The 25,297-nt window shown below is 38.9% G+C and overlaps 1 protein-coding gene across 1 annotated transcript in view; it reads left to right on the plus strand.

The window, feature by feature from the left end:
• CADPS2 (calcium dependent secretion activator 2) overlaps nt 1–25,297 on the plus strand; it is a 331,334-nt gene that overhangs the window by 55,962 nt on the left and 250,075 nt on the right. The window contains exon 2 of the mRNA XM_075146854.1: nt 12,837–12,950. Within this exon, the coding sequence (XP_075002955.1) occupies nt 12,837–12,950 (114 nt within the window). The remainder of the gene's footprint in view (nt 1–12,836; nt 12,951–25,297) is intronic.

A 25,297-nucleotide genomic window follows, 5' to 3' on the forward strand; every position in this document is an offset into this window, starting at 1 on the left:
CAGGAAAATGTTCCTTTGTACTTAAATCTCCAGATTATGCAGAGTCTCTTACATATCTTGATGAGGAGAACCTAGTGGTGTATTTTTTTTTTTCTTTAAGAATTTTCATTTGAGTGTATTAGATAGACTGCTGATGTTGAATAATGCTGTAGCCATCATGGCTCTTAGATGTAAGGAGAGCAAGATTTGTGGGAGAAAATTAATACCTTCTATTAGACCAGTCTGTATGGTGGGAGGAGGGGGAGGGGGTTTTAGGCATGTGAAATATTCAAGTTTGAGATAGAAGCATAAAATTTCAGAGTTAACTGCTAGCTAATAGTTAACTATTAGCTGGGGATAATTGTTCTTCATTGAACTATATTACGGTAGTCAATCAGACTGTGTTAGAGAATAGATAGTTGTGGAAAGTGTACGTGGGCATTGAGGAAGACACGATAAAGCTTTTACCTCCTTATTGGACATTTCTCTGGTATAATTTTATAATGCAACACAAAACTAAACTTTCTTGGGTTCATGAGTACTGCAGTCCTCTAGGTGTATCAAAATTAGTTCCTAGAGATAGCTCTGAGAGGTGGGGCTGGGAGGTCAGAGATGAAGCACTTTCATGAGAAGTGCTCTCTTTGCTGTTAAGGAAATGTTTGTGCGAGTTGGTTGCCATGTGCAGTTGCTTAGTTTCATCCCTGTGGTTTTCATGAGATCATCTGCTGTGGTGGTTCAAAATCATATTATGTGCTGAGAAAGAAATGTATTCAGGGGTTTGGATGTGTCTGTCACAGAGGATGTTTATTGTGATGGCTATCCAGATACTTGTATTTATTGTTCAGATAGCGTCTAGATGATGTTTGTGATAAATGGATTCCTGAGGCTTGTCAAAAAGTAGGAGATGGGAATGTTTGAAGGCTCATCTCAAGAGGCTGGGGAAGGATTTTAAAGTAGAAATTTCTTCCACTACAAGTTTCCAAGGTAGGAAAGTATGTGACAAATATAAGTGTACAAAATAAGATGAGGTGATACCTGGATAGCTCATTCAAAGCTGCAGTCTCTTTCACAGCAGTGCATCCTTGCCAGGCAAAACTGAAGGTCAATTGGGTTAGTATAGTATTTTTTTTTGTTTTTTTTCAATGTTCCTTAATGTTATGGCTCTTTGAGCATCCTAGTTCTACCATACTATAGCTAAATTGGGTTGTGTGTGGTCATATGTAAAGTATGTGTGTCTGTATGATGTGAAGACATAACTGTTAATGACCTTACAGGCCAGGCTTTACCTTTATTTCTTTAGGTTCTTCTGCTTGTTAATTGGATTGGAAAAACAGTCCATCTAGACAACTACACTATTTCTAACAGTGGCCTTAATCTAACAATGCCTAGGCGGAGGTTGAAAATGGAGCAAGTTTATGTGGTAATTCCCATGATTATATTAATCTCATAAATTTCCTGTAGCAGATGGGGGGAAGCGGGGGTTCTATTTACTGTGAGCATTTCTGTGCATATAATCTGCAGTAGATTTGTCTTCCATTGTTGTGGTTTAACCTGGCAGGCAGCCAAATACCACGCAGCCACTCACTCACTCCCCCCGCCCCCCAATGGGACGGGGAGAGAATCGGAAGGGTAAGAGAGAGAAAAACTTGTGGGTTGAGATAAAGACAGTTTAATAGAACAGAAAAGGGAAAATAATAATAATAAATAATGATAGAATATATAAAATGAGTGATGCACAATGCAATTGCTCACCACCTGCGCTGACCGATAACCAAGTAGCGATTGGTACTTCCTGGATCACGCCTACCATTCATATACTGAGCATGACGTCACATGGTATGGAATACCCCATTAGCCAGCTGGGCTGGCTGTCCTGGTTATGTTCCCTCCCATCTTGTGTACCTAGCTCAGTCAGTAGGCACGGGAGCTGTCCTTGGACTAGGAGGACACTTAGCAACAACTGAAAACATCAGTGTGTTATCAACATTCTCCTCATACTAAATCCAAAACACAGCACTAGGAAGAAATTTAACCCTATCCCAGCCGAAACCAGGACATCCATAAACTTGTCTAGTCTCCCAAGTAGATTTTTGGTACCTACAATGTACTTTGGCAAGGTGTTGATACGTGTCTGTTATCCACTAATCTTGCTAAATTTTCCTGACAGTTTGTTACTTGGAGTTGAAGGCATGTAATTAATCAGATAGTTTTTAAATGTGAATTTATTGCCCTTAACCTGAAGAGTGATTCAGTGGTATGGATCGTCTGCTCCTATCTAGGTCTAGGCAAGCCAGAAAGCTTTAGTTCAAAATAACTGTACTGCAATTATGTATTATCACTTTATCTTTCCAATCTCCATAAAGAAATGGCGTATTTTCTTGTTTCTGTTGGGATGATGAACTGGGGGAGGGTACAGGTGGGTTGACCAACGGAGGCTGATGTACAAGTACAGTAACCAAGCATAGATTAGCTGGAAAATAGAACTGAATGCAGCCTCAGCACATTCTCAGATGACATCAAATTGAGGGGAGCATTTGATAGCAGAAGGGCAGGGCCGCTACTCGGGGGACTCCTGACTTCTTGGACAAATGAGCCAACAAAAATCTCCAGATGTTCAGCACAGGCAAAAGCTAAGCCACACTTTCAGGCCAGAGTCCCATTCATCTTTACAGATGAGAGAGAGACTGACTGACTGAGTCTTCTGCAGCAGAGGACCTGGGGATCGTGATGGAGAGCAAGTAGAGCGTGAGTTGGGGGAATGAAGGCTGGCCGCATGTTCAGCTGTATTAGCAGGAGTGCAGCCAGCAGGTCAAGGGAAGTATGTTTATTTTCCTATCTGCTTGACACTGGTGTGGTCACATCTGGAATGCTCTGTCCATTTTTGGGTCCCCCAGTAGAAGAGTGATATCAACAAACTGGAAGAAGTCCATCAAGGTCCCCTCAGATGCTTAGAGAGGTGGAAGACATGAAACACAAGGTGAGGTGGCGAGGTCTGGGTTGGTTTAGTCTGGAGAACATTAAGAGGTTAACGGCTGTCTTGTAGTGCTTAAGGGGGACAGGGCTCTAGAGAAGACTTTTTAGAGGTGCACAAGAAAAGAGCAGGAAGGAATAGTCACAAGCCACAACACAGGAACTTCTGACTAGATATTAGGGGGTAGAGGGGGAAACTTCAGAAAAAGCATTGGAGCAGGTTACCCAGAGAATCTGCCATATCGTCATCCTTGGAGATATGCGAATCTTGTCTGGACAAGGTCCTGAACAGCATGATGTATCTTCACAGCTAGCCTTGCTTTGAGAAGGAGGTTTGACCAGGTGAATTCTAGAGGTCCCGTCCATCCTAAATTTCTCTCTTTCACAGCCCTCACAGAGAAGGTAGATGGAGTATGGACACAATTCTGCTTATTAATGAAACTAGATGAATTTTTGTGGAAAATATTTTGTAAAATTACCTAGTTTAATGAAGTAATTTTTTAAACATTATCAGAACCCAGAATAAAATGGATAGTTTGTTCTGTATTTTATTCCCACTTTTATTGTTATCCTTTCTATTCCTTGAATTTAAGACAAACTAGTCCTGAAACATGTTGCCACAGAGTGTGATGGGCATATAACATGTATTTGCTGGGTGCCAAACAGAAATTACAGTCTCTTAGTTTTGCTTGCATTTCCATCACTGAGAAGAATAATTTGAATTTCTTTTTAATTCTGTTTTTCAGAGAAGGAAAAATCTTGTTATCTGTGAAACCTCCACACATTTTTTTTTTATCAGAACTGACAGAAACTGAGAAGCGCATGCAGAAGTTACGTGTGTGAGGAAAAAGCTGACATTTGCAAAACCAAGGAAGGGTTGTATGATCACAGTGTCTCCTTAGAAAGTGGGCTAAAATGGAACATGAATGTCAGCCTTGGGAAGATGAGAGTAGGTTGGAGGAACATGTATTTTGCTGATGCTTCCGTTAGTTTGAGCAGCTCTGCTATAGCCTCCTCAGCTACATTTAGAGATCTTTGCTGGCAAAATGTCCTGATGTAAGGTTGTGTTCTGGTTTCGGCTGGGATAGAGTTAATTTTCTTTCTGGTAGCTGGTGTGGTGCTGTGTTTTGGATTTGGTATGAGAGGAATGTTGATAACACACTGATGTTTTAGTTGTGGCTAAGTAGTGTTTACGCTAGTGAAGGACTTCAGCTTCCCATGCTCGGCCAGGTGCACAAGAAGCTGGGAGGGAGCATAGCCAGTACAGCTAACCCAGCTGGCCAACGGGGTATTCCATACCATATGACGTCATGCTCAGTATATAAACTAGGTGTGGTCCGGGAAGCAGGGATCGCAGCTCGGGGACTGGCTGGACATCGGTCGGCGGGTGGTGAGCAAGCGCGTCGTGCATCGTGCATCACTTGCTTTGTATATGCTATTATTATTATTGTTGTTGTTATTACTACTACTATTTTCCTTACTTTATTTTAATTATTAAACTGTTTTTATCTCAACCCGCAAGTTTTTCTCACTTTTACCCTCCCGATTCTCTACCCCATCCCACCAGAGGCTGTGTGGTGTTTAGTTGCTGTGTGGTGTTTAGTTGCTGGCTAGGATTAAACTATGACAGATTGTTGGCAAAGTTTTTCAGTGCAATGTTTTTGAGGTATGAAAAAGCTGTTTCTGGTAGCTTAATTTCCACGTGGAGAAGTTTTGCAAAATGAGAAAGCTGGTTTCTTGGAGTAAATAGTTCTTCTGACAAATACTTGTGGGGGCGCACAGTTGATACGGGGTGGAAAAGATGATGTGGGTGCAGAGGAGGAAGACAGGAGCTGTGCTGTAGGAAGTGATGCAAATCCATTCAGTCCAGCACAGTTTGAATTGCTGATGTACACTGCGAGTCAGAGCTGTACATCTATCTACATGTTAGCAGCAATTACCTCTAAAACTTCCCTCAGTTTTCATTTCTGGAAAGGCACTGGTAGCTGAGGTTCCCACCATGGGCAAGGATCACTGTGTGCATCTCTGCTAGGCATAATTTTCATGGCCACCCACATGAGCTATCATCAGCTTTCTTGGCTGGAAGCTTTGCTTGCGTAGCTTTCAGGCGTGACTGGTCGCCTTGTGGCTCTGGCAACCTTAAGGAAGTAAAGCCACGGTGCCATTGTGTACTTCGCATGGGAGATGGCCCCAAACAGTGGTGGCATGAGGCACAGCAAAACATAGCTGGCCTGGCTGTATCATGTCTATGCAGCCACTCAAGACTGAGAGGAGATCAGTGCAGTATGCCACACAGAAGAAACACATACAGTAATATAAATCTAGCTGATGACTGTCAGCTAAATTCTACAGCAAATCTCAGGTAGTAGGAGTAGGTACAAAGAAAATTATTGCAACTGCACTGACAACCTCATCTCAGAGGAGATAGCTTTTATTGGGGTGGGATATTTACTGCATTTAGGACAAACACGTAGCATATGCTTTCTTTGCTAGTGTGGCATAGTATGTAAAAGGTTGACAATTTTTTTCAACAATAAAGAAATCTGCCATTGCTATGAGGAACTTTTAAGTAGTTACATTTTTCTGCATTTCTTTATATCTTTTCATTCTTCTGTCTAAAAATTAGGAAAGTCTGATTATTATCCCCCTCCCCCTGCCAAAAAAAAACCCTGTTCCCCTTCATTATCAAAGTACTTATTTTTCTTTTCCTCTCAGGTGGCCAATCTGACCTTTTTGGAAGCTGTCTTCAGTTCCATATTTTGGCAGTCAGTGTGGTACACTTGAATCCCTTCATATAAATCAGACTTTGCCTTTGTTCACTGCCTGTGATTTTTGTCCCATTTCCTCTACTCCCTGAAGAAAACCAATGCCCAAACCCTCTGTTCCTCCTGAAATGTTTTACAATCCTGACAGAGAATCTTGAATATGCTGCTCTGGACAATGAAAATATTTAAAGTTTCAGACTTAATGATACAGAAAATATTTCTAACTTATAATGAAATACCCTGTAAGTGGAATTGAACGACTACATTATTGGTAGTGTTTCTGGTTTTTAAAAAAGTGGCAGACCAACAAAAGGTAAATGCCATGTTGTGCTTGTTTGATTATAAGGAATGAGAAATGTGTTTGGTAAACGTGTTAGCTGATTTTGGAAATCTAATATTTGATTCTATGAGGCACCGAATTGCTGCACAACGAGTATATACACAGGGTAGTCTGCGCTGAGTGACAGCAAACAGAATCCTTACAGACACTGTTTTACTTGGAATAACTTCAGCTTTAGGAAAGTCAAAGAACAGCTAAGGTTGCTAAGTGACAGCAAAATATTTATCCGTTATTTAGAAAATCAAACCGGTTTATGCAATGAATAGTAAAGGACAGCATATATTGTATGCCACATGCCAGCCACGTGCTGTATAGGACCATTATTGTACATGATGAAGACCTGCATAATTCAGCAGAGTAACCACAGCTATCATCCCTGTCTTAGTACTGAGATTCTCTAATACTATTTATTTAGTCGTCTTCTTCAGAAGAAAATCTCTCGAGTAATTCACTATAAATGAACACTCCCCGTCTCTGCTCTGAAGCACAAGTAATATTCTTGTTTGCGTAGGCAGATGCTGGAAGAGGAGGCAAGGTGGGGGAGAAGGAGGGGAAATGGAGTGAGAACCGCTGTTTATAACTGGCTGTTTGCTTTGCAGGCTTATTCTCATCACCGCTGTGAGATGAAGCTCATTAACAGCCAATGATGTGGCACAGGCGTTTCATGTTTCTGGAAGGAGAGGATAATGATGGGTTCAGGCTAAGGCTCTGCGCGCTGCCCTTGGCTCTCGCAGGGGAGGTGTGCATGTGGCTTTCCAGAGTCCAGCCCTGTGCAGAAAGCCCTCCCCACCACCATGGGTGGTGGCGGGAAGCTGGGGTTACAGCAGGGTTGGTCAGGGACGAAGACTTGGGTTGCTCTTGAGTCTCACTCGGCAGTAGAGCGAGAGTTGTTTCAAGTGTTGTTGGATGCTGTCCTGCCATTTCTAAGGCTCATTTTGGAAGAGGAAAGCCTGCTGTGATGGGTTGACCAGTACCCACACATAGCTGAGATGGGAGGCCCTGCAGAGGAGGCGCAGGAAGGGAGTCCCTGAGCTCGACATCTTTGAGCACGCTGCTGCGGTTGGAGGATTTGGGAAGGTGGGGAGACCAGGGAGATGGCAGTTAGACTGGCACTTAATCCACTACCTTTCAAGGCAAAGTCAAATCATATGAAACAAAATTTAAAAAAAAAAACATAAAAAAACATGTAAAGTGCATACATGCTCCTTTTGTAGCCATGTGGAGCTTAGGTTGAAAACTTGGTTTGATGTGCAGGTGGACCTGTTAAACGTGTAGAACCTTGAACGCCTAGTCTATTTGAATTGCTAGGAAATTACTGGTAGTTGAATTTTTATCATCCTGGAAGTGGTGTGTTAAATTGAACGTCACTGTAAATGCATTGACCTGTTGTATCGTCCAGGTTTGGTTCTGGCTGAAGGTATGAGCAAGTGGGATGAATTATCCTATAGCAAAACTCAATTCATGACATCAGAAAGTTAGTCCTTGGCATAATTTCTACTCTTTTCCTTTTTTTTTTTTCTTGGCAAAGTTATGTTCAAAGAAGTGTGTGAGAAGTTGGATGGAAAAGGATTTACTTGTACCTTCATTTCTGTTCATTCAGGAGATGCAAATTTATCTCCTGATTGAAATGGAAGGGAGAGACAGCTGTTTGAGGGAACGCTCATCGGGTTATTTCTTTTTCCACTCTTCTCTGCTCTCAAAAAGTATAGTTTTGGCTAAGGTTGTCCAAAAGCTGCTGCTGTGGAAGGCATTGAACAAAATGGCACGGTTTTGAAATAACAAAGCTGCTTATTTTTAAGAAGTGTTCAGGGACTGAAGTCATATTTGGTGCTACACATCATATACATTGCAGCTGAGAATTCGGGAGTGGCTCTTTGGTTGGCGCCTCCTTACCCCTTTCTTTTTGTAGTCTGCTTAAGAAATATTTTATCTAGCTCTCTCTATAATTGCAGTCATCACCTCCTGCTATTTTCCTAAAATACCCATATGGTCTGAGACAGGGTAATTTCACACTACAGTGTGGGAGTAGAGAAGAAGCATTGCTGCTGCTTGTGTTAAGGTCAGGGGCTTATTGATACTCGCACAGATCCCAGCTCCGAGTGTGAAGACGTGCAACCAGCGGTTATTTCTTCGCTATATTTCTAAAAGTGCCACAAGGTGGCAATGGTTCAGAATGTTATTCCTCCAGGACCAGCACTTTGGCTGACTGCACTTGCGGGGAATAGGGTCAGCCACAGGCTGTTGTTGCAAGTCAGCATCTGCGGTGCTCTGAGGCATGGAGGGAGAGGCTGGTTGTGGCCAACACACAGGCCACATTTTAAGCTTTTTCATTTTAAAGACCAGAGTTTTGTAGGGGACAGTTGTGCTGTGAGTTATGTCTTTGCCAGCTGCTATGGCTGCGTATGTTTAGGGCAATAGTGAGCTGCTCTGTGTACTTAGGCAGTGAGAAGCAGATGAAAATTCTCTAAATAGAGCATCAAACTCTGTGAAGTGAGGGGTTTTTTTTTTCTTTCTTTCTTTCAAAAAGAAGATGAACAGTATTACCATTAGAAACACATACATGCTTCATTTTTCCTTCAAAATGTTGGAATTTATTATTTAATAAAGTAAAACCTGTGACATTGGGACAATTCCCTAAACTGCCAGATCTGTTTGAAATGCAACTTCTTATAAAAATAAGAATTTAAACTCTGTGTAAAATCCATTTATTGAAATTGTTTAAAGATATGAGTGGAGCTAAAACAGGTTTTCATATGCAAGTTTCACTTTAGAAGGGAAAAAGCAAATCTTTAAATTAGTGCTCAAAGAGGAATATATTAGGATATATAAGACTTCTTTGAAATGTTAACTGCAAGGTGAGAAATTTTTTTTAATATTTAAGTGCTGGAGGCTTTTTTGATACCTTTCTATTACTTTTTAAATGTTAAATTGCTAAGTTAAGTTAAATTGCTACTGCAACTTGGAAAAAAGTTATTCTTAAAATTAAATAGCTCTTTGAGAAGTTTATTCTATCTTAAATATATGTTTTAATTCTTTGGTCTACTAAGGTTAGCAAATGTAAAGTAAAAAATAAATACTACCTTTTGTAAAAGGCACAGGGATGGAGGGGAAGAAAAATTTTTATCTGTTGTGTGGCTGCAATAAAGAAGAAGCAAATTTGAGGGCAGTTAATCTTGTTTTCCCTTCAAGTTGTCTTTGCTTATCTTCAGTCATTCTGCAGAATGCGATCAAACTTGATATTCTGAGTCGCTGGAATTTAGTTATACATTCTCCCATGAAGCAGCAGTAGTTATTTATGAAGTACTACACAGACTTACGACAACAGATTTCATACCACTGATAATGCAAAATCAAAATAAGCAATACAAAACTAAAGCAGGTTGATGGAAAGCAACAGAATCAGTGATATTAGGTGATATTCAGAGTTCAGTTTACATTTGGGGGTGCAGGTAGTAATGTCAATTTTTATTTTTATTTTGCTGTTCATGGTTCTTTCTATTAGAATTAAAATGCGGACACAGAAGATGTGACACTTTACTGTCAGTGACAGTAAAGATGTAAAGAAATAGTGAGGGACTGAAAGCAAAGGTCTGATGTGTGTGGGTCTTGCACAGAGGAAAGGAGGAAAGGGCACGTGCAGTGGAAAGGTAATCCTACAGGAGAAAGATTTTGAGCTCCTTTATGTGAACTTCTACCAGAGAGAATCTGGCCAGGCTTATTGCCCTTAAGTTTAAGCATTTCACTTGGGATTCTGGTTATGCATGATGTCCTCATCTCTTGTTCCTTGTTAGCCAAGATGGACAACTTCAAAGGTAGCCCAGACTTGTGCTGTTTGGCAGTGTCCAAGAGTTAGTGTCTTGTACAGATGCCTGTTTCTCTCCATTTGTTATTATAGCATTCTAATGCAATTAGACTTCCCTTTTTTCTCGGCCTTTCTAAGCTACTGCTTTTACCGTTAGTTTTGTTTTGTTTCATTCTTAAAGGCACTTGGCTGCAAATTGAAGAGTGTTAATGAATCCATTAAAAATGACCAACATAAAAAAAAGAAAGATGAGTGAGAATTCACTGTACACTCAATATTCTGACAAATTAAAAAAACAGAGGAATTGTATGCTACAGCAGACTACTATAAATTATTCTGTATTTTGGCAGTTAACACAACTGTTTCTCTATATATGACAGTACTTGGGACCTGTAAAATAACCTTCAGATCATCCTTAGTGCAAGGTATAGCTTTTTATATTTTCCATTGGAATTATTACTATTTTTTAGTTTTGCAGGAGAACTTTATTCCCCTACACATCCAGATTTCGCACTAAAACATAAGTAATTTAAGAAATGTACAATAATCCTAAAATGCCACTCAATCCTTAGAATTACTTACTACCTGAAGTAGTGAATATGAAAGCCATATATAAATATTTTAAAGGCATTTCAGTTTGCTGAACTATGATGGTTAGAAGTGAGGAAGTCATAATTAAATTTATATTTCATTGCCTTATTCATAATGTTTTTGTTTGATATGTGGGTAATAGACAAGCAAATCACCTAAAGAATGAAGTCTGCAAGCATGAAAACACATTTCCATAATTGCCTTGGCAGGAAGCCCACATGTTCTCGTGGCAGAGCTGTGAATATTCCATGGGATGAAGGAGCTGCATGATCAGCAGTGGTGCACTGTCTGTGGGAGCGTCGGCTCTTTTTTAAGTCCCCTATGAGAACAAGCGTGTGCTGAAAAAACCCTCAGACCATCCTTAATGATATGCATTTTCCGATATCACAACTTGTCCAGTATCTTTAGAAAATGAGAGAACAATAAGGGGAATCGAATAAAGGGAAAGACCTGTTTTGCATATCTGGGAATAAAGTTTGATTTCTGTTAGAAACAGCTAACCTTTGTGGGACAGATTCTGTGCAAAGAATGGATGGCTGGCAGACAGGTGGATAGATGCCTTTTCTGGTGTATGTGCAGACATGATACAAATACTTCCCTCCCACTGATTCTTAACTAGCAGTGGTACAGGCTGGCAATGTGTTAGTGTTGGGCTGCTGCTCTCAAGAGCTCATGCAGGAAATTTTTCCAAGTCATAGCAACCTCTGTTGAAGTTTGCTTGCCTCAGCGAGAGGCCTTTTCTTCTGTAGGGGTTTCTTGGGGCTTGTTCTGTATTGCTAAGATGAGGAACAGAATTATCACGTCTTTTTAATTAGCTTGGATTTTTTTCAAAGGCACAGTTCTTTAGCTTTGCATTGCTACTGCCTACGTTTCGCCATTTTTCAGAGGATTTCTCATATCAAGTATTGAGATGGCATCTATACTATTGTTGAAAATAGAACAGCTTTCAGGTTTGCATTCAATTTGGAGAGAGTTTTGCAGTATATCGCTGCATGTTTCATAGAAGCACATGACTTGACAAACCTAGCAAACTTTATATAGAATGAAAATCCTCCCTTGATATGAAGGAAACAGAGATTGTCCAAGGTAGGCACGTTATCAGGATAGCAGTAATTTTGCTAATCTTGTAACAGTGTTGTAGCTTAAATGGCTTCAAAGTGTTGACACTAAAGACCTGGAAGCCTAAGGTCACCATACTTACTGTAGATGCCAAAAAGTTCTTCTGTAAGAAATGATGATGCGATTGGGGTAATGTTATTTGTTGCAGATTAGCCATTACAAATATAACTTTCTGCCCTCTGGAAAAATATTTTAAATTTCTGCCTATACATTTATTTATTTGTTTATTTTTAACTAAGCAAAATACAGGTAGGATGCAAAAACTTTTCAATCGGTTGTGTTTGAATTTTTGTAATGTTAAATTTAAAGTCCAGGAATAGTCACGGGAATAAAAGCTTTACATTAGTTTAAAAGTTCTGGGAAAGCAAAACAACTATTTTTAATTCTTGCTTTGTTATATTAGTATGTTAGTGGCAGTCTCCTTTGATGTGACAGTCTAACTTCTCACAGATTTGATAAGGAGAAATATCTTACTAAATATTTCAAGAGTTGATAGGAACCTTGGCAAAAGGCCTGTGTCTTGATCCCTGGAGAGCGTTCAGATTTTGCCTTTTCCCGTAACATTAAACTTTGATAAAAATGGGTTGATTGCAAGGTTTAATCATGTAATGTTCTCTACTAGGAGTCTATTTTCAAAATGCACTCCATTTTGATATGAAATCCAAGAAATGTAATTTGGTATCAGTCTTGGAGCCTTGTGGCTGCTGTTCCCCGAGATTAGTTGTTTCACGTCATTCATAGTGGTATAATATAACATCAGTGGCTAGAAGTCCATTTTCTTCATAGGGAGCATTTTCTTCACAGTGAGCATGCTTATTAAAACATGCCAATGGTAGTGCCTAGATTACTCCAAAAAATGGAGGCATCTCAGGTTTTTTTGACTTATTTGAAGACTGAAAAAAATTGAAAAGTTTGAAGACTGGAGCTAAGAGCTAAATTTTATTAGCTGGTGCTGCTGCCATGGGGAAGGTCAGCCATTTTATTCAGCATATACATATAAAATATTGCTCAGAAGAAGTATCCGTGCAGACCTACCTGTAGCAAGGAAAGAGTAGAGGTTTAGTTGCATGCTGAGTGCGTGCATGACTTACTGCAGTAACCTGGCTTGCCCAAGTAGGACTCTGAAGAGGTGCGACTCACTAGGGAACCAGCTGGCCAGGGAGTCTCTGCCTTTTCTTCCCTTTCACATCTTCCAAGTGTGTATAGTGCTGCATAACTAACTGCATTTATTATTGTTCTCTCCCCTTTCCTTCTTTTTTTTCTTGCATAGCTTAATAAGCAGCAGCTACAGATACTGAAGGAACGTTTCCAGGCCTTTTTGAATGGGGAGACACAAATTGTAGCAGATGAAGCATTTTGCAATGCTGTACGAAGTTACTACGAGGTAAGTTATGTGCATTGTTTTCTGTATTGTTTAAAAAGTTCATAGGATCTCTTTTAATGCAGATACAAGGAAATGAATTTTAAGTTTCAAAGGCTGTGAACTTCCAGATCTTCTAGAAACGGTGTCCTCCTACTCCAGCTTTGCCATTTTGAAAGTTGAAATCCACTGCCTGGGCACAAGGGATAAACTGAACTGGAAAATATCCACTCTTTTTGAAGAAGGGAAAAAAGAAAAAAAAAAGAAAAGACGAAACGGAAAACCCCTGGTGCTAAAAATCTTTCTGGCAGCGTTTGATAGAACTAGGCACCGCTATCTTTATCTCCATATGTCTAAGTTACCTCTTTTAATCACTGCTTCAGTTGTAAGTTACCATCCTGAGAAACATGTCTTCTAATTTTTAGTTACTGTGCAGAGGTTTTAAGAGAGGAACTGTCTGTTCCCTTCTTTCCACGCAGCTGGGCCAGCGCTCACATTCTGCCGTGACCTCCCAGGCATGTTCAGTTCTTACGGCCACCAATGCAGATCTTTAGATGTGGTTTTAATTGCCTAAGGGACAGCTCCCATTCCAAACTAAGAGGAAAGTTCACTGTCCTTTTTGTAATATTAGCAGCATATGGCTAGAGAATTTATTTCTTAGACTTTGCAAATGGTACTGGGAATTCATTTTGTTTCATCTAACTTCAAACTTGCTCAATGAATCACAAGGCCTGTACGTTAAACTTGCATTTCTTTTGAAGGCTCTTCCCCCATATTTCACTCTACCACATCTTTTTTTCAAAATTTTTAGCTTTATTTTTTATATCTCATTTGTCCTGTTTCTCTGTCAGCTATTCTTTCCTAGAAAATGAAATTTTGCTTCATGGAGAAGATGTGACTTATGTCCTAGCTTGGTTTTATCTACATTAAATTATGTTGCACAAAAAAAGAAGAGACCGGGGTGGACAAATGGTTTCCCTGTTGTACAGAAATGTGAGAACCGGTGTGAGTTTCTCCAAATCACGGTACTGCAGCAGTTGATCAGTTGATCAGTACTGCAGCAGTTGAAATGAAGGAAATCTCATAAAAACGCTTGTGAAAGGATGGGAATGGGTCTAACTTAGTTTACAAGTCTGCAGGTGAAACAAGAGAATATGAACATTCATGAGGTACTACGTAGGAGTGCAAGAACAATACAGAAGTTGTTAGAAAGTAATTCTTTTTTCTGTATAACTAATGAAGAAGTTAAGACTAGGAGGAGGGACAGTTTAGAAGACAGTGCAGGGCAAGGCTGAGCTAGTTAGCTGCCCAGCAGTAGGTTTCAGAGGAGTGGGGTGTCTCAAGATGCAGAACGTGGGATAGAATTGAAAAGGACATAATGTTTATGGTTGGTTCTTTCAACAAGCTGTGTAAGAAGCTTGATGTGTTAGAGGAAGTAGCCTGCCCTTGGAGAGGATGTGATAGTGAATAAAAATGATTTTAAAATAAATGCCTAAACAGTAACTGTCCTGTTAAGATTTACTTTGTGTCTCTTGTTAATGAGATTTTTTTGGATACATCGAGAACTATGTTTTTCAGTGTATCTGCTATTGCAATAAAGGGCTATGCTTAATAATCTAAGATAATCCTATAAAATGGAAGACTCAAATTCTCCAGCTATTTTCAGCCATTTACCACTTTGAATTAAGTGTACAAATGTTCTAGCTGTCCAGTTTCAAACAGAGGATTCCAAAGATCTTGGCATCACTGTCAAGGCTATAATGACACCATGGGCTAGTGGGGTCTTCATCCCGTATTAATACACCGTGAGCTCATCTATCAGCTGTAATTTGGTTCTTCGGTCTTTTTTTTGTTTATTTCACCCCCCCCCAATTCCATTTTCCATTCTTTCCAGAGATGTCCTTCCAGACTTGGACAACGTTTTCCAGTTGTGCGGTTTGAGTCAGCATTTGCTAGTAATTTTTAATTTCTTTTCAGGTTTGGGGTAGATAGTTACCAGTATGCAATATTAGATTTAATGAACATTGCAATGATGGAATCCAGATGGAGACTTAGTTCAAGCTACTGCTCCTCTTCAATGCATTTTAATCAAATTTTATGCATCTTACCACATATTCTCATATCATCACTTATATGTGTCTCTTGTGCCTTTTTCATTTGCTTTGTTACCCATTTGTTGAAAATATTAATCTCTATTACTTCTTTGTGTGTTATGTTGCTGCTGTGCTCTGATGCTTTCTCATCTCTGTCTTCCACATATGATCCAGCACATCTCCTGTTCGATGATGTTAGCAGTTTGAATTACGGACATCTTGCTTGTTTCTGTCACACAGCATCTCATAAGCTTCATTGTTAATTTTCTTATAGTTTAGTTGCTGAGCTACAGTTCAATTTTATCTGACATGGAAGGAAACAAATATGTGTTCTGCACAGTAATTATTTTACTCTGAAAATTATTAATTTCCCTTTAATCCTATGCAGTAGTTATGGTTTGAGACTTATTACAATATTGCTTGCAAAGCCAGACTATTCTCATTACTGTAGTTGATTTTCCACATCCAACTCTTGAACTCCGAGTGTGAAAGAGAAGGTTTGTTATGGGCATGTGACATAAATCCTGTATCACTAGTTGCAGGTGTTTTGAGTCACTAAATCTGTCTATAATTCCTGGGCTTGTTCAGAATTTGTCCTCTTAAGAATCTAAGAGTAAGTTCCTAGGATTTAGAAACTTATAGCTCAGTCTTTGATTTACTTTTCTAGAAATATTTGCTGAAAGAGTAATTTATTTACTAAATAAATAAATAAATATGAATTTCACTGTGTAAGAGAGTCATGCTCCTGTGTCAGAACTACTTGGGAAGGTTTACACTGGTCAATTTTGTTGCCTTATGTCTTTTCTAATGCTGCTGAGGTTTTTAAGATTTTCTATTAATATTCTGGCATTGTTTTTCCTTTATCTTAAAAATCTAATAGAAAAACAATTCATAGGAAGAGTTGCATAAACTCTTCTTTAATTCTCCAGAAATGGTTATTTTAGTGTTCTGCATAATCTCCCCCTAGCATCCCGCCACACTTCCTGAAAGTATCACTGAAATTTAGCATGATTCATTTTTCTATACATAATTAAGATTGTCTTGAGGAATTATTTCCTTTTTCATCCCAGTTTTAGAGAAGGTATGGAAATGATTACAGAAAGAGAACTATAAACATTCTCTCAGAATTAACACAGAATTTTTTTTGTGGAAAATTCCATTACAGACATTGAGCCAGATTCTAATCAGTAGAACATCAGATGTTGGTGATGCTTTTTGGATAAACAGAAAAATTCAATCATATGGCAATTTATTATGAGTAATTATATTGGATACACTGCTAAGTGTAAAATTAAGTGAGAAAGTGACTTATGAAATAAAGTCTTTCTTTGCCTATTTCAACCCAGTTTTTTAAAAAGTTATCAGTAAAATTGTAGATAATCTTTCATTCATCAATTCTTGCATGCTCTTTAATGGAGATTGGAAAATGCTCTTGTGCAGAGCCCTAAGAGGTTCATTCACCACCTTTAATATACATACCTTTAATAGGTATGTATAGACCTTGGGCTAAACTCACAGTACTAATTCTTCAGTCTTAAATGTATGCAGTCTTAGATATGAATATAATGGGTGGAAAGAACTGTAATGGATGTCTGAAATACTGTAAAAATGTTTTCAATATTGTAATGATTGCAAGTTCTCAGGTTTTCAACTCTGCTTAAAGCATTGTGCAGCTGCAAGAAATTGTATGTACTGGTGTTTTTCCTGTTTTTTCTTGCTGCTTCATTTTAAATACGTGGTTCTAAGCCATAATTACTGCATGCTGCTTAAATCTGAATGATAATGCAGGATCTGTGGCAGGTAGCACTATGAGGGGTTTTCAGAATTTAAAATCAGACTTAGTTTGACTGTACCTCTTTGTCTGTAATACAGAGATCATATTTAACTTAATTTCTATTTAAATTCAGGTGTTGTAGTCCTTGGCAAATTAAATTGTTGTCTGCCACAGTCAGGCAATAGGAAAGAACAGAGGCATGGCCAACAGCAAAACTTGATGAGGCAGGAGGTTCATGTACAAACCTAGGGTTTAGGAGGATTTTAAAAAAAGGGAACTGAAAGTAGAAAACAACCAAAATCAACAATAAGAAAGAGCAGAGGTCCTGTGTTGTAGAATCATAGAATGGTTTGGGTTGGAAGGGACTTTAAAGATCATCTAGTCCAACATGCCTGCCACAGGCAGGGACATCTTTCACTAGATCAAGTTGCTCAAAGCCCCGTCCAACCTGACTTTGAACACTTCCAATGATGGGGCATCCACAACTTCTCTGGACAACCTGTTCCAGTGACTCACCACCCTTATCATAAAAATTTCTTCCTTGTATCCAATCCAAATCTACCCTCTGCAGCTTTCTGAATGGTAAGAGAAACCCTTTTGCTTCCCTCTCCAGAGTGGGAGTAGATGACACCTTTCAACTTCTGCAGTAAGCAGAGCAAGTGTCCTACAAATACTTTTCTCCTTCGGTTCCAAATCCTGAACTGCCTGCCCAAGCCCTTGTGGGTAACATGTTGGCAAGGGGGGAGTGGGATCCTGGAGTGAATCCTGGCTGCATGTTGCTGGTTAGACGTGCACTGGTGTCTGTAGGCACACCTCTCCTAAACCTGACGGGGCTGCTTTGGTCAGTCTTTGCTCATGTAGCTTGCTTTCCCGCTCCTCTTGAGGCTGGGAACACCTTCCTTCCCTGTGCTGTGGGTGGCGTGCAGAAAGGACTCCTCGTGGGGTTTGGCAGCTGGTTGACGTGGTCATGGTGCAAGGCAAAGGCGGCCAACCCCAGTCTTGGGCATATTCAGAGGGGTTGATATTGGGCTGTTAAGGAGTTTGAAAGTTCTACAGAGACTGAGAATGAAAGAAAATTATATATAAAATAATGCGGTAAACATCTGCCAGTGTAGATGTACCTGTGATAATATCACTGTTTCTTTGATTTGATCAAATCTGTGTAAGCATTTACAGGCATCCTGAAAATGTTTTCCTTTCCTTCACACAGAGCAATGGTTTGGTCCATAGGGGAAGCACACGCTAGTGTGACAAAAACATTGATTATTTCTTGCACTTATCCTTAGAAAAGGATGAATTGTGTTTATTGGAGCTTTTTTATATGAAGACATTCAGATGTTGGGTTAGTCTGAAAAAAAATGAGGTATTTCTGTAAAGGAAGGAGTGAAGCAATGATGCTATTTCTGCCCGTAATTATGGAAAACTTGGTTTGAAGGTTTTTTGCACGGAAGTGAGGGGCAAAAGGATCTTACTGATGAAATTGCAGAAAGGAACTAGCTTTCTGAACTAAGTGGTATTTTGGTTGTTTTTACAGCTTGATTTTTAATATCAGCTATTTTAGGTACAGAGTTTTTATTCAAGGCAACAAAAGGCATAGCTGATCCTGATGAATATTTCAGGGATGATGACCCTTAAAGGAACTAAAAAGCATTCATTAGAATCAAAACATAGTACACACTAAATAAATAGTAATTAAATGTTGGAATGTTCTGTTTAGATATTATTGAGCAAAATAATGGAATCAGTAGATTAAACATTTATTTAAATACATTAGGATAATAATTGTAGAAGCTAACTGGGTTTCAGGGCATAAATTCACTGGTTTCTGCTTTCATTTGTTTTTCTCAAAAGTCATAATTGGCATACATATGTATTGAAGAATATGGACTTTTTGCTCTGTTCAGATCCTCTTCAAAAACCTGAATACTAGGTCAACTTGGGATTTATTGTTGATAGAGTCTCATTTGGAGAAGCTGTTTCAACAGGATGTTTTCGTACATTAACTTTAGGGTAATCTTGTATTTTGCCTTTTGAGGGAGCCTTTCAACAAGAAATACATTTACAGTTGCACTTATCAGCACTTACACAGTTAGTTTCCTTCCAGTTGCTTTAAAATGTTGGCAAACTTGAGGTCAGTGTAATGTTGGCATGGGGGCTGTTATTTTAGAGGTCTGTTTTAGGCCAATTCTTTGAAAAGCTTTATAAAAATGTTTTTAGGCCACCTCCAAGAAAGAGGCATAATGAAGGTTTATCTAGGTCATCCATTTCATTGAAGAAGCTCTTATGTCTTCAACGTTTTGGATCAGCAACCACAATTTGGTGTGTAATGGAGATAGTCTCCATGTTAGCAGTCTAATTATTTTCTTCAAAGAAGTAAGGGGGAAATAAGATACAATAAATTAAAACATGCTTTACATGATCTAGACCCCTTTTGTGCTAAGGAGGCACCTGATAGAGTCGAATTGCGGGCTTTGAGATGCGCAGCTTTCTCTTGAGAGAGCATTGTTGTATTGCTCTTGCATGGAAAGTGTGTCAGTGCTGAAATCCTCTAGTTTCTTGCTTTACAAATAGCTACATGTAACTATATTCTTTGTGTTTTCGAAGACTGGAAATCCCGTTTTCATTTCCACCTGTATGGTGTCAGGGAAGCAAAGCATTTTGCTGTATATCTGCACAGAACATAATTGCTAGCTGCTGAAACTGTGTCTATCCACTCTCTTTGGATACTGATACTTGTGGATGATCATTGTTAATTTGGCTGAGGATGTCGTACAGTTTCCATATTAGCATTACAGATGTAATTATAACAGACCTGTATTTCAAACTTCTAAATGAGAGGAGGAAATGGCTCATTGAATTTAAATGGAAAAAAAATCCCAGTAATGGTATCCTTTTTGTTCATTTTGTGACCACTGTTGTTCTAGGTAAATAAGGAATGCCTTGTAGATCTGACACTACACTGCAGAAGTAATTAGTGTTGGGTAGTGAGGTATGTCTCTGCTGTAGTAAGCATTACATGACATCATTTACACGATTGTTAGGTAAATTCTGAATGTCTCTTGATCTGAACAAACCAATTAGAAAACCAGGAATGGCTCAAATTGTTACACAACAATGAGTTTGGTCTGCATTGCTTAATTATTTTTCTCCTAATCCCAGTGCTGTTTTACTCAGTCTCAAAGCAAAACAAAACTTATATGGACATTGGTTTTGCACAGTTAACAGGATGTTGCACTGAGACATGGACTATACACGTTTCTGTTGATGCTGTCTTCTGGGCAACTGAAAACAGCGGAATTGTTTTCATCTAGCCTGATACTAATAAGAAATGTGACAGTTTAACATCAGTGCTGCACAAATCTTGCAGGAGATACTAAAATTTTACTCTCTTCTTTTAATTTAGAAATCATTATTTGGAAGGATTTTTCTTTCACTAGATGATGAAAGACAACTCTTGATCTTTTTAAGTTATCCTTCCCACTGCCCTTTCCAGGTTTCAGCACAGAGCTGACCTCAAGGCCCATTTGAAGTGGAAATAATACTGGAAAATATTTCATTAAAAGAGTTATGTTAATGCCAATGAATTTTCCTTTGTGCCTTTACGTTGTGATGTCTGTGTGTTCCAGTCAGCAGTATCTCAGGGACTCTCCAAAATAATAGGGAGCAACAGGACACTTTTTTTCTCCTTTCAGCAGTCAAACAGATATTCAGCCCAATCTCTGACTTGCTGTCTTTCTCCATGACCGGAGGAAGGCATGTAGTTTCACATTAATAGTACACTTGAAGTATCTGAATACAAGACAAGTGAAAATTTCCACAAGAAGCCTATGGACTCTGTTTGAGCCAAAGATAGTCCAACCAGGGTCTCTCTCTCCTGACTCTGTAGGCACTGGAATTTTCTCACATAATTTCTTTAGCCTTCAAGTTTTGATTAGAGATCCACTGTAGAAAGTTGCCATATTTTTCTAATTAATCATTCCACTGAATTGCAAGCAACTAGTAGCTAAAGGGTTTCTTGATCTTAAAAACAAAACAAACAAATAAACAAAAACGCCAAATCCAACCCACCAAGCAAACAAATAGTAAAGGAGAAAACCTCCTGTTTTCATGAACCATTAGATTGAATTTCTAGGACTGGTATTTACTCTGGATATTATTTCATTTCATCTTAGATTTCTAGATGGTGGGATAAATAACTTCTGTTTGCATATTTTGATTGAACCTCTCTGTTACTATTTTACTTCGTGACAGAAAGCTTTACCTGTCAAATCCTTAGAGATGTGTGACTTGTCAAAAACTTTTAAACTTTAAAGTAATGTCTTGGAAAAGTGGCATTTTGTTCTTAATGGTGAATTGATAATCTCTGAGTAAACCAAGCTAGAGAGAACATGGCAGTAAGAGATAAAAAAGGTCAGCAAATGCATGGCTGAAATCCAGAAGTCAATAAATGAGAAGTGAGGTTTTAAAGTCTCACTGATCTCTGTCAACCCCATTTCATTTCTGTTCTATTACTAATTTCAAAAGACAACAACAAATTCTTATATTCTGAGAATTGTGAAGGCAGAACAGAGACAATGATGGTGTAAATATTTTCTTAGTGACTGTTTTCAGGTTTTGATTGATCTACATTTCCCACTATAGGGTATTGGTGAAAAGCCAAATTGGAGAACGAGATTCTTCTCATGCTTTTATTTTCTGAAGTAAGCTTTATGGTGCCATAGAGATGGCTTTTTGTATTTCATTGCCTTAAAAAGGTTTTACTCCTCACAGAGCAAGAAAGAGTTTCTTCAAAGTTAAATCCAGGCGTGAAGCTGCTATCCACCCAAGATTCTCAGCAAGAAACAACATTATCTTAAATGGAGCACACTAAGAGAAATAGATTACCCAGTCTGTTGCAGTTAGTAAATGCCTGCCTTGAGCACCGCTAGTGAACAGTAACTACCTCGTTAAGGAAACTATTCTTCTTTCCACTTGGCCTTGCGATCAAACCATTTCCCCTAATTTCCTAGTTCAGTTTTTCTTATTAACTTAAGCTCATTGCTTAGCTTGCTGTTTTTTAAATGTAAGTTGTACAATCTTTTCTTTTATTGTATTACCCTTTGTATAAATGGGTCTGTCTTGTGCCTCCTTAGCAAAACAAAAATGCTGAGCAAATTACATATTCTTAATCTGTAGTAAATAATTTGATATCAGGCATTTATTATGGTCCCTCTTTGGACCTTTCACTTTTCTTATTTCAAAATTAGCATTCCAAACACAGTCCCAAATCCTGGTGCGGTTCCGATACTTTGTACCGCTTCATGTTTTACTCCTGTAATTCCTCACACCCAGCTAGGTAACAGTCCTTACTGAAGTGAGTAATCAGCAGGGATATGAATTTTAAGACTGATGTAAAGGAAGGAGGATTCACAAGTGACTGTACCAGAATAGGAAGTACCATGGGCCTTGGAGCTACGTCTGCAGGTGTTTTGAGAAGGTGTCTGGGGCTGTACACAGAGCTACCCTGTCTCTCTAGTACCTCAGTTAGCTAGTGCAGAACTAGCTTCTGTCTGTCTGCTTGCCAGCACGTTGTCATGGAGGTGTATTCCAGCGTTCAGAGCTGAGTCCCACACAGCATGCCTGCTTGCACAGTTGCCAGTGACTGGCAAGATGATTAAAGACAGTGCTGCTGTCTATTTTTTTTTCTTCTGAAATGAAGATGCAGTTCTACATCTATATTTATAGATTCATATGGTCCTAGATATGCATATGATTTTTCTGGACATCTTCGTTCTGTTTCTTGGTCTTTTCAGCAGTGATGGCAAAATAAATGTTAAGGTCCTCACCTGTGGCATGCTACTAGGCCAGCACTTCCCAGCTAGAAAGCTGCAACTAGGTGCTTGGGACTTGTAAGCATTGCATACCTTTCAGCGTTTTCCCTCAGTTTGGAATGTCAGCATGCTGGTTCACAGTCCAGCATGAGAAAATAAACAATCTTCTGGGGGTGAGACTATGATGTTTTTGTTACATTTAAGTTTTCTGTTTCTTGTTCCTAAAACTAGGAAAGGTTTTCCTTTGAGAACAGCAGGCATCGTTTGTTTGTATGTGTTTGTATCTCTGCCATTTCACTGTGATAAATACGCACCATGAATAATATGTTATTCTGCTCATTGTATGCAGATACTACTGCAGCAGAGCCTTCCAAGTCTAAGAGCACGAAGTAGTTCAATCAGAGATCGGATTTTACTTTCTATGAAATCCAACGTTTTCTCAGACCCTTCTTCCTGACCAGCATAAAATTAGCCATGAATACGTACTTATCTCCCTGTTTTGAGTCTATTCACTTGCGAGTCTTCTATAATCTTTCTTTGAACATTAACAATAAAAGGAGTATACCTTTGTCAGTTTATATATGGAATTACAGCTTGTTTATTTGGTCTTTCTTAGTTCCTCTCCTTGGTTTGCTTATGTTCAGACAGTCTAGAATGCTGTGGTAGAAATCTGTGGACAAATTACAAGAGTCGGTATCCTAGTACTGTCCCTTATCTGTTTTACTGGTTGTTTCTGAATGCAGTTCAGTTTTTAATGCTTTCAAGAGTATTTCCTCTATAAGTAGTTAAATTAGATGGAAGCAAAATGAAACAAAGCAAAGCTAACTGTCTAATTCTGTACTGTTTTTCTTGCATTGTCATAATGAGCTGTGGCACATGCAGTGTGATCAGTAGTATTGAAATGCCCACATCAAACTCCTTTGGCTTAACTCTCTCTGCACTTTCTTCCAGGACAGTAGTGCAGCAGCTTCCTATTTGAGATAAATCTCTAAATTAGAAAATATCCTTTATTTTTGCCATTAATTAAGAAGTAATTTTGTAATTTTAAAATGTAGTCTTTTGTAATGGAAAGCAAGTTACCTTTTTACTTGGATTTTGAGCTTTTGGTAGCTGAATAAAACTTAGCGGAAAACTATGAAAAAATATACAGCCAAATCTTTTACAAAACTTGATTTTAAAAAAAGGCAATGGACAATTACAAGTTTCTCAAATTTAATAACATTCAAGCAGCAATATTGTGTCAGATCAAAGTCCAAGGAATTCAGTATCCTTTCTCAGATACTACCAGATCAAAGGAGATGTCTGATGAAAAATATCTGGGCAGAGGAGGCCCACACGATGATTTCCATGAGTGTTCTCACCGATTCCAGTCATCAGCCCTCAGGGACATCCTCTACTAATGGCCACCTTTCCATCGCTGGTAACAGCATAAGGCAATTAACCAGTTCTTCAATTTTGTCTTTCAACAACAGGAAGAGCTTGTTATTACTGTGTTCATATTCTGTGCAGGCAGTCTTCTGTGTCTGGAAAATGAGACTTGCATCAGTTGTTAAAATGTTTCCTTTTCTCATTTCTCAGGTTTCTCAGAAGTTTGGTTTTGGGGGTAGGAAGGAGGGATATGGGTGAAGTTTTAGAAGCCCTGTAGTCTTAGCTCCAGAATCAATTGATTTCCTTGTCCTTACTGTATTGGAGCTGGTTTTAGTTGCTATCCATCCATTCCTTCTCTGCTTATGTTGGGAGGGAGTGATAGACTTACAGAAGTAATCTTAAAACACAAACTTTTTTCTTCTGGACAATGGCATCCTAACGACTATACAAATGCTCAATTGTGAAAAGACTGAGTAGGCTGGTCCTTGGGGCCCCAGTAACTGATGTAATTTGTGTACCTGGAGAAGAAAGTTCTTTTGAAATACAGGTTCTGATCTGAGGCTTGCAGCAGTAATTGGTGATTAATTGTAAATTATCCCTGTTGCCTTATTTCAACTCTCAGCCTTCTGACTGTGCTTCAGACATGCAGCAAATACAATTGAGAAAATTAAACAAGGGAACAAAAAGAAGTGATGCTTTCCATTTAGCTCCCTCTGTTTCTCTGCATGCTTTGAGTTGATGGGTCTTCTATGCCTTGCTCCTGGCAAGGGACTCAGAGGGGAATAATGTCATGTGTCTCAAAGTGTGCTGGGAACCCACAGCTCCACCATAGCTGTGCAGCTCACCGTGATGCTTTTAGCTCTCTTTCCATCTTGGACTAAAAGCACATTCCATAAAGGCTCAAAGTAAGCTAAAGCTTACTTCTTTCAGCATGAAAGTGATTCACCACTTTTCTAATCCAACTACCAGTAAGTACTGCTTCAGAAAGTTGATCTCTGCTGCCGATGAATTGATGAAGAAGGAAAAGGTAAAGAGTGTCCTTCCTCCCTATTTGGATTCTTCTTTGAGCACATGAATCACTTTTAACTGCATTTTCCCTTCACTTCAGAGAAGGGTCGAATAGGATGGACTGCTTTCCTATTTTTATGTTTACATTTCCATGAACATAACATTGAAATTAAAGATGAACTTGAGACAAGTATCTGTACCTAAACAGAAATACACTGCTTTTGTACTCTGGGTGTGACATGCAGTGTTAACTACACCAGCAGCTCTATACCTTCTTCATATTAGTGAAGAAGGTATACAAGAAGGGCCGGAAGGAGG

This window comes from Calonectris borealis, chromosome 1 (genome assembly GCF_964195595.1).
Source record: "Calonectris borealis chromosome 1, bCalBor7.hap1.2, whole genome shotgun sequence".
NCBI lineage: Eukaryota > Metazoa > Chordata > Aves > Procellariiformes > Procellariidae > Calonectris > Calonectris borealis.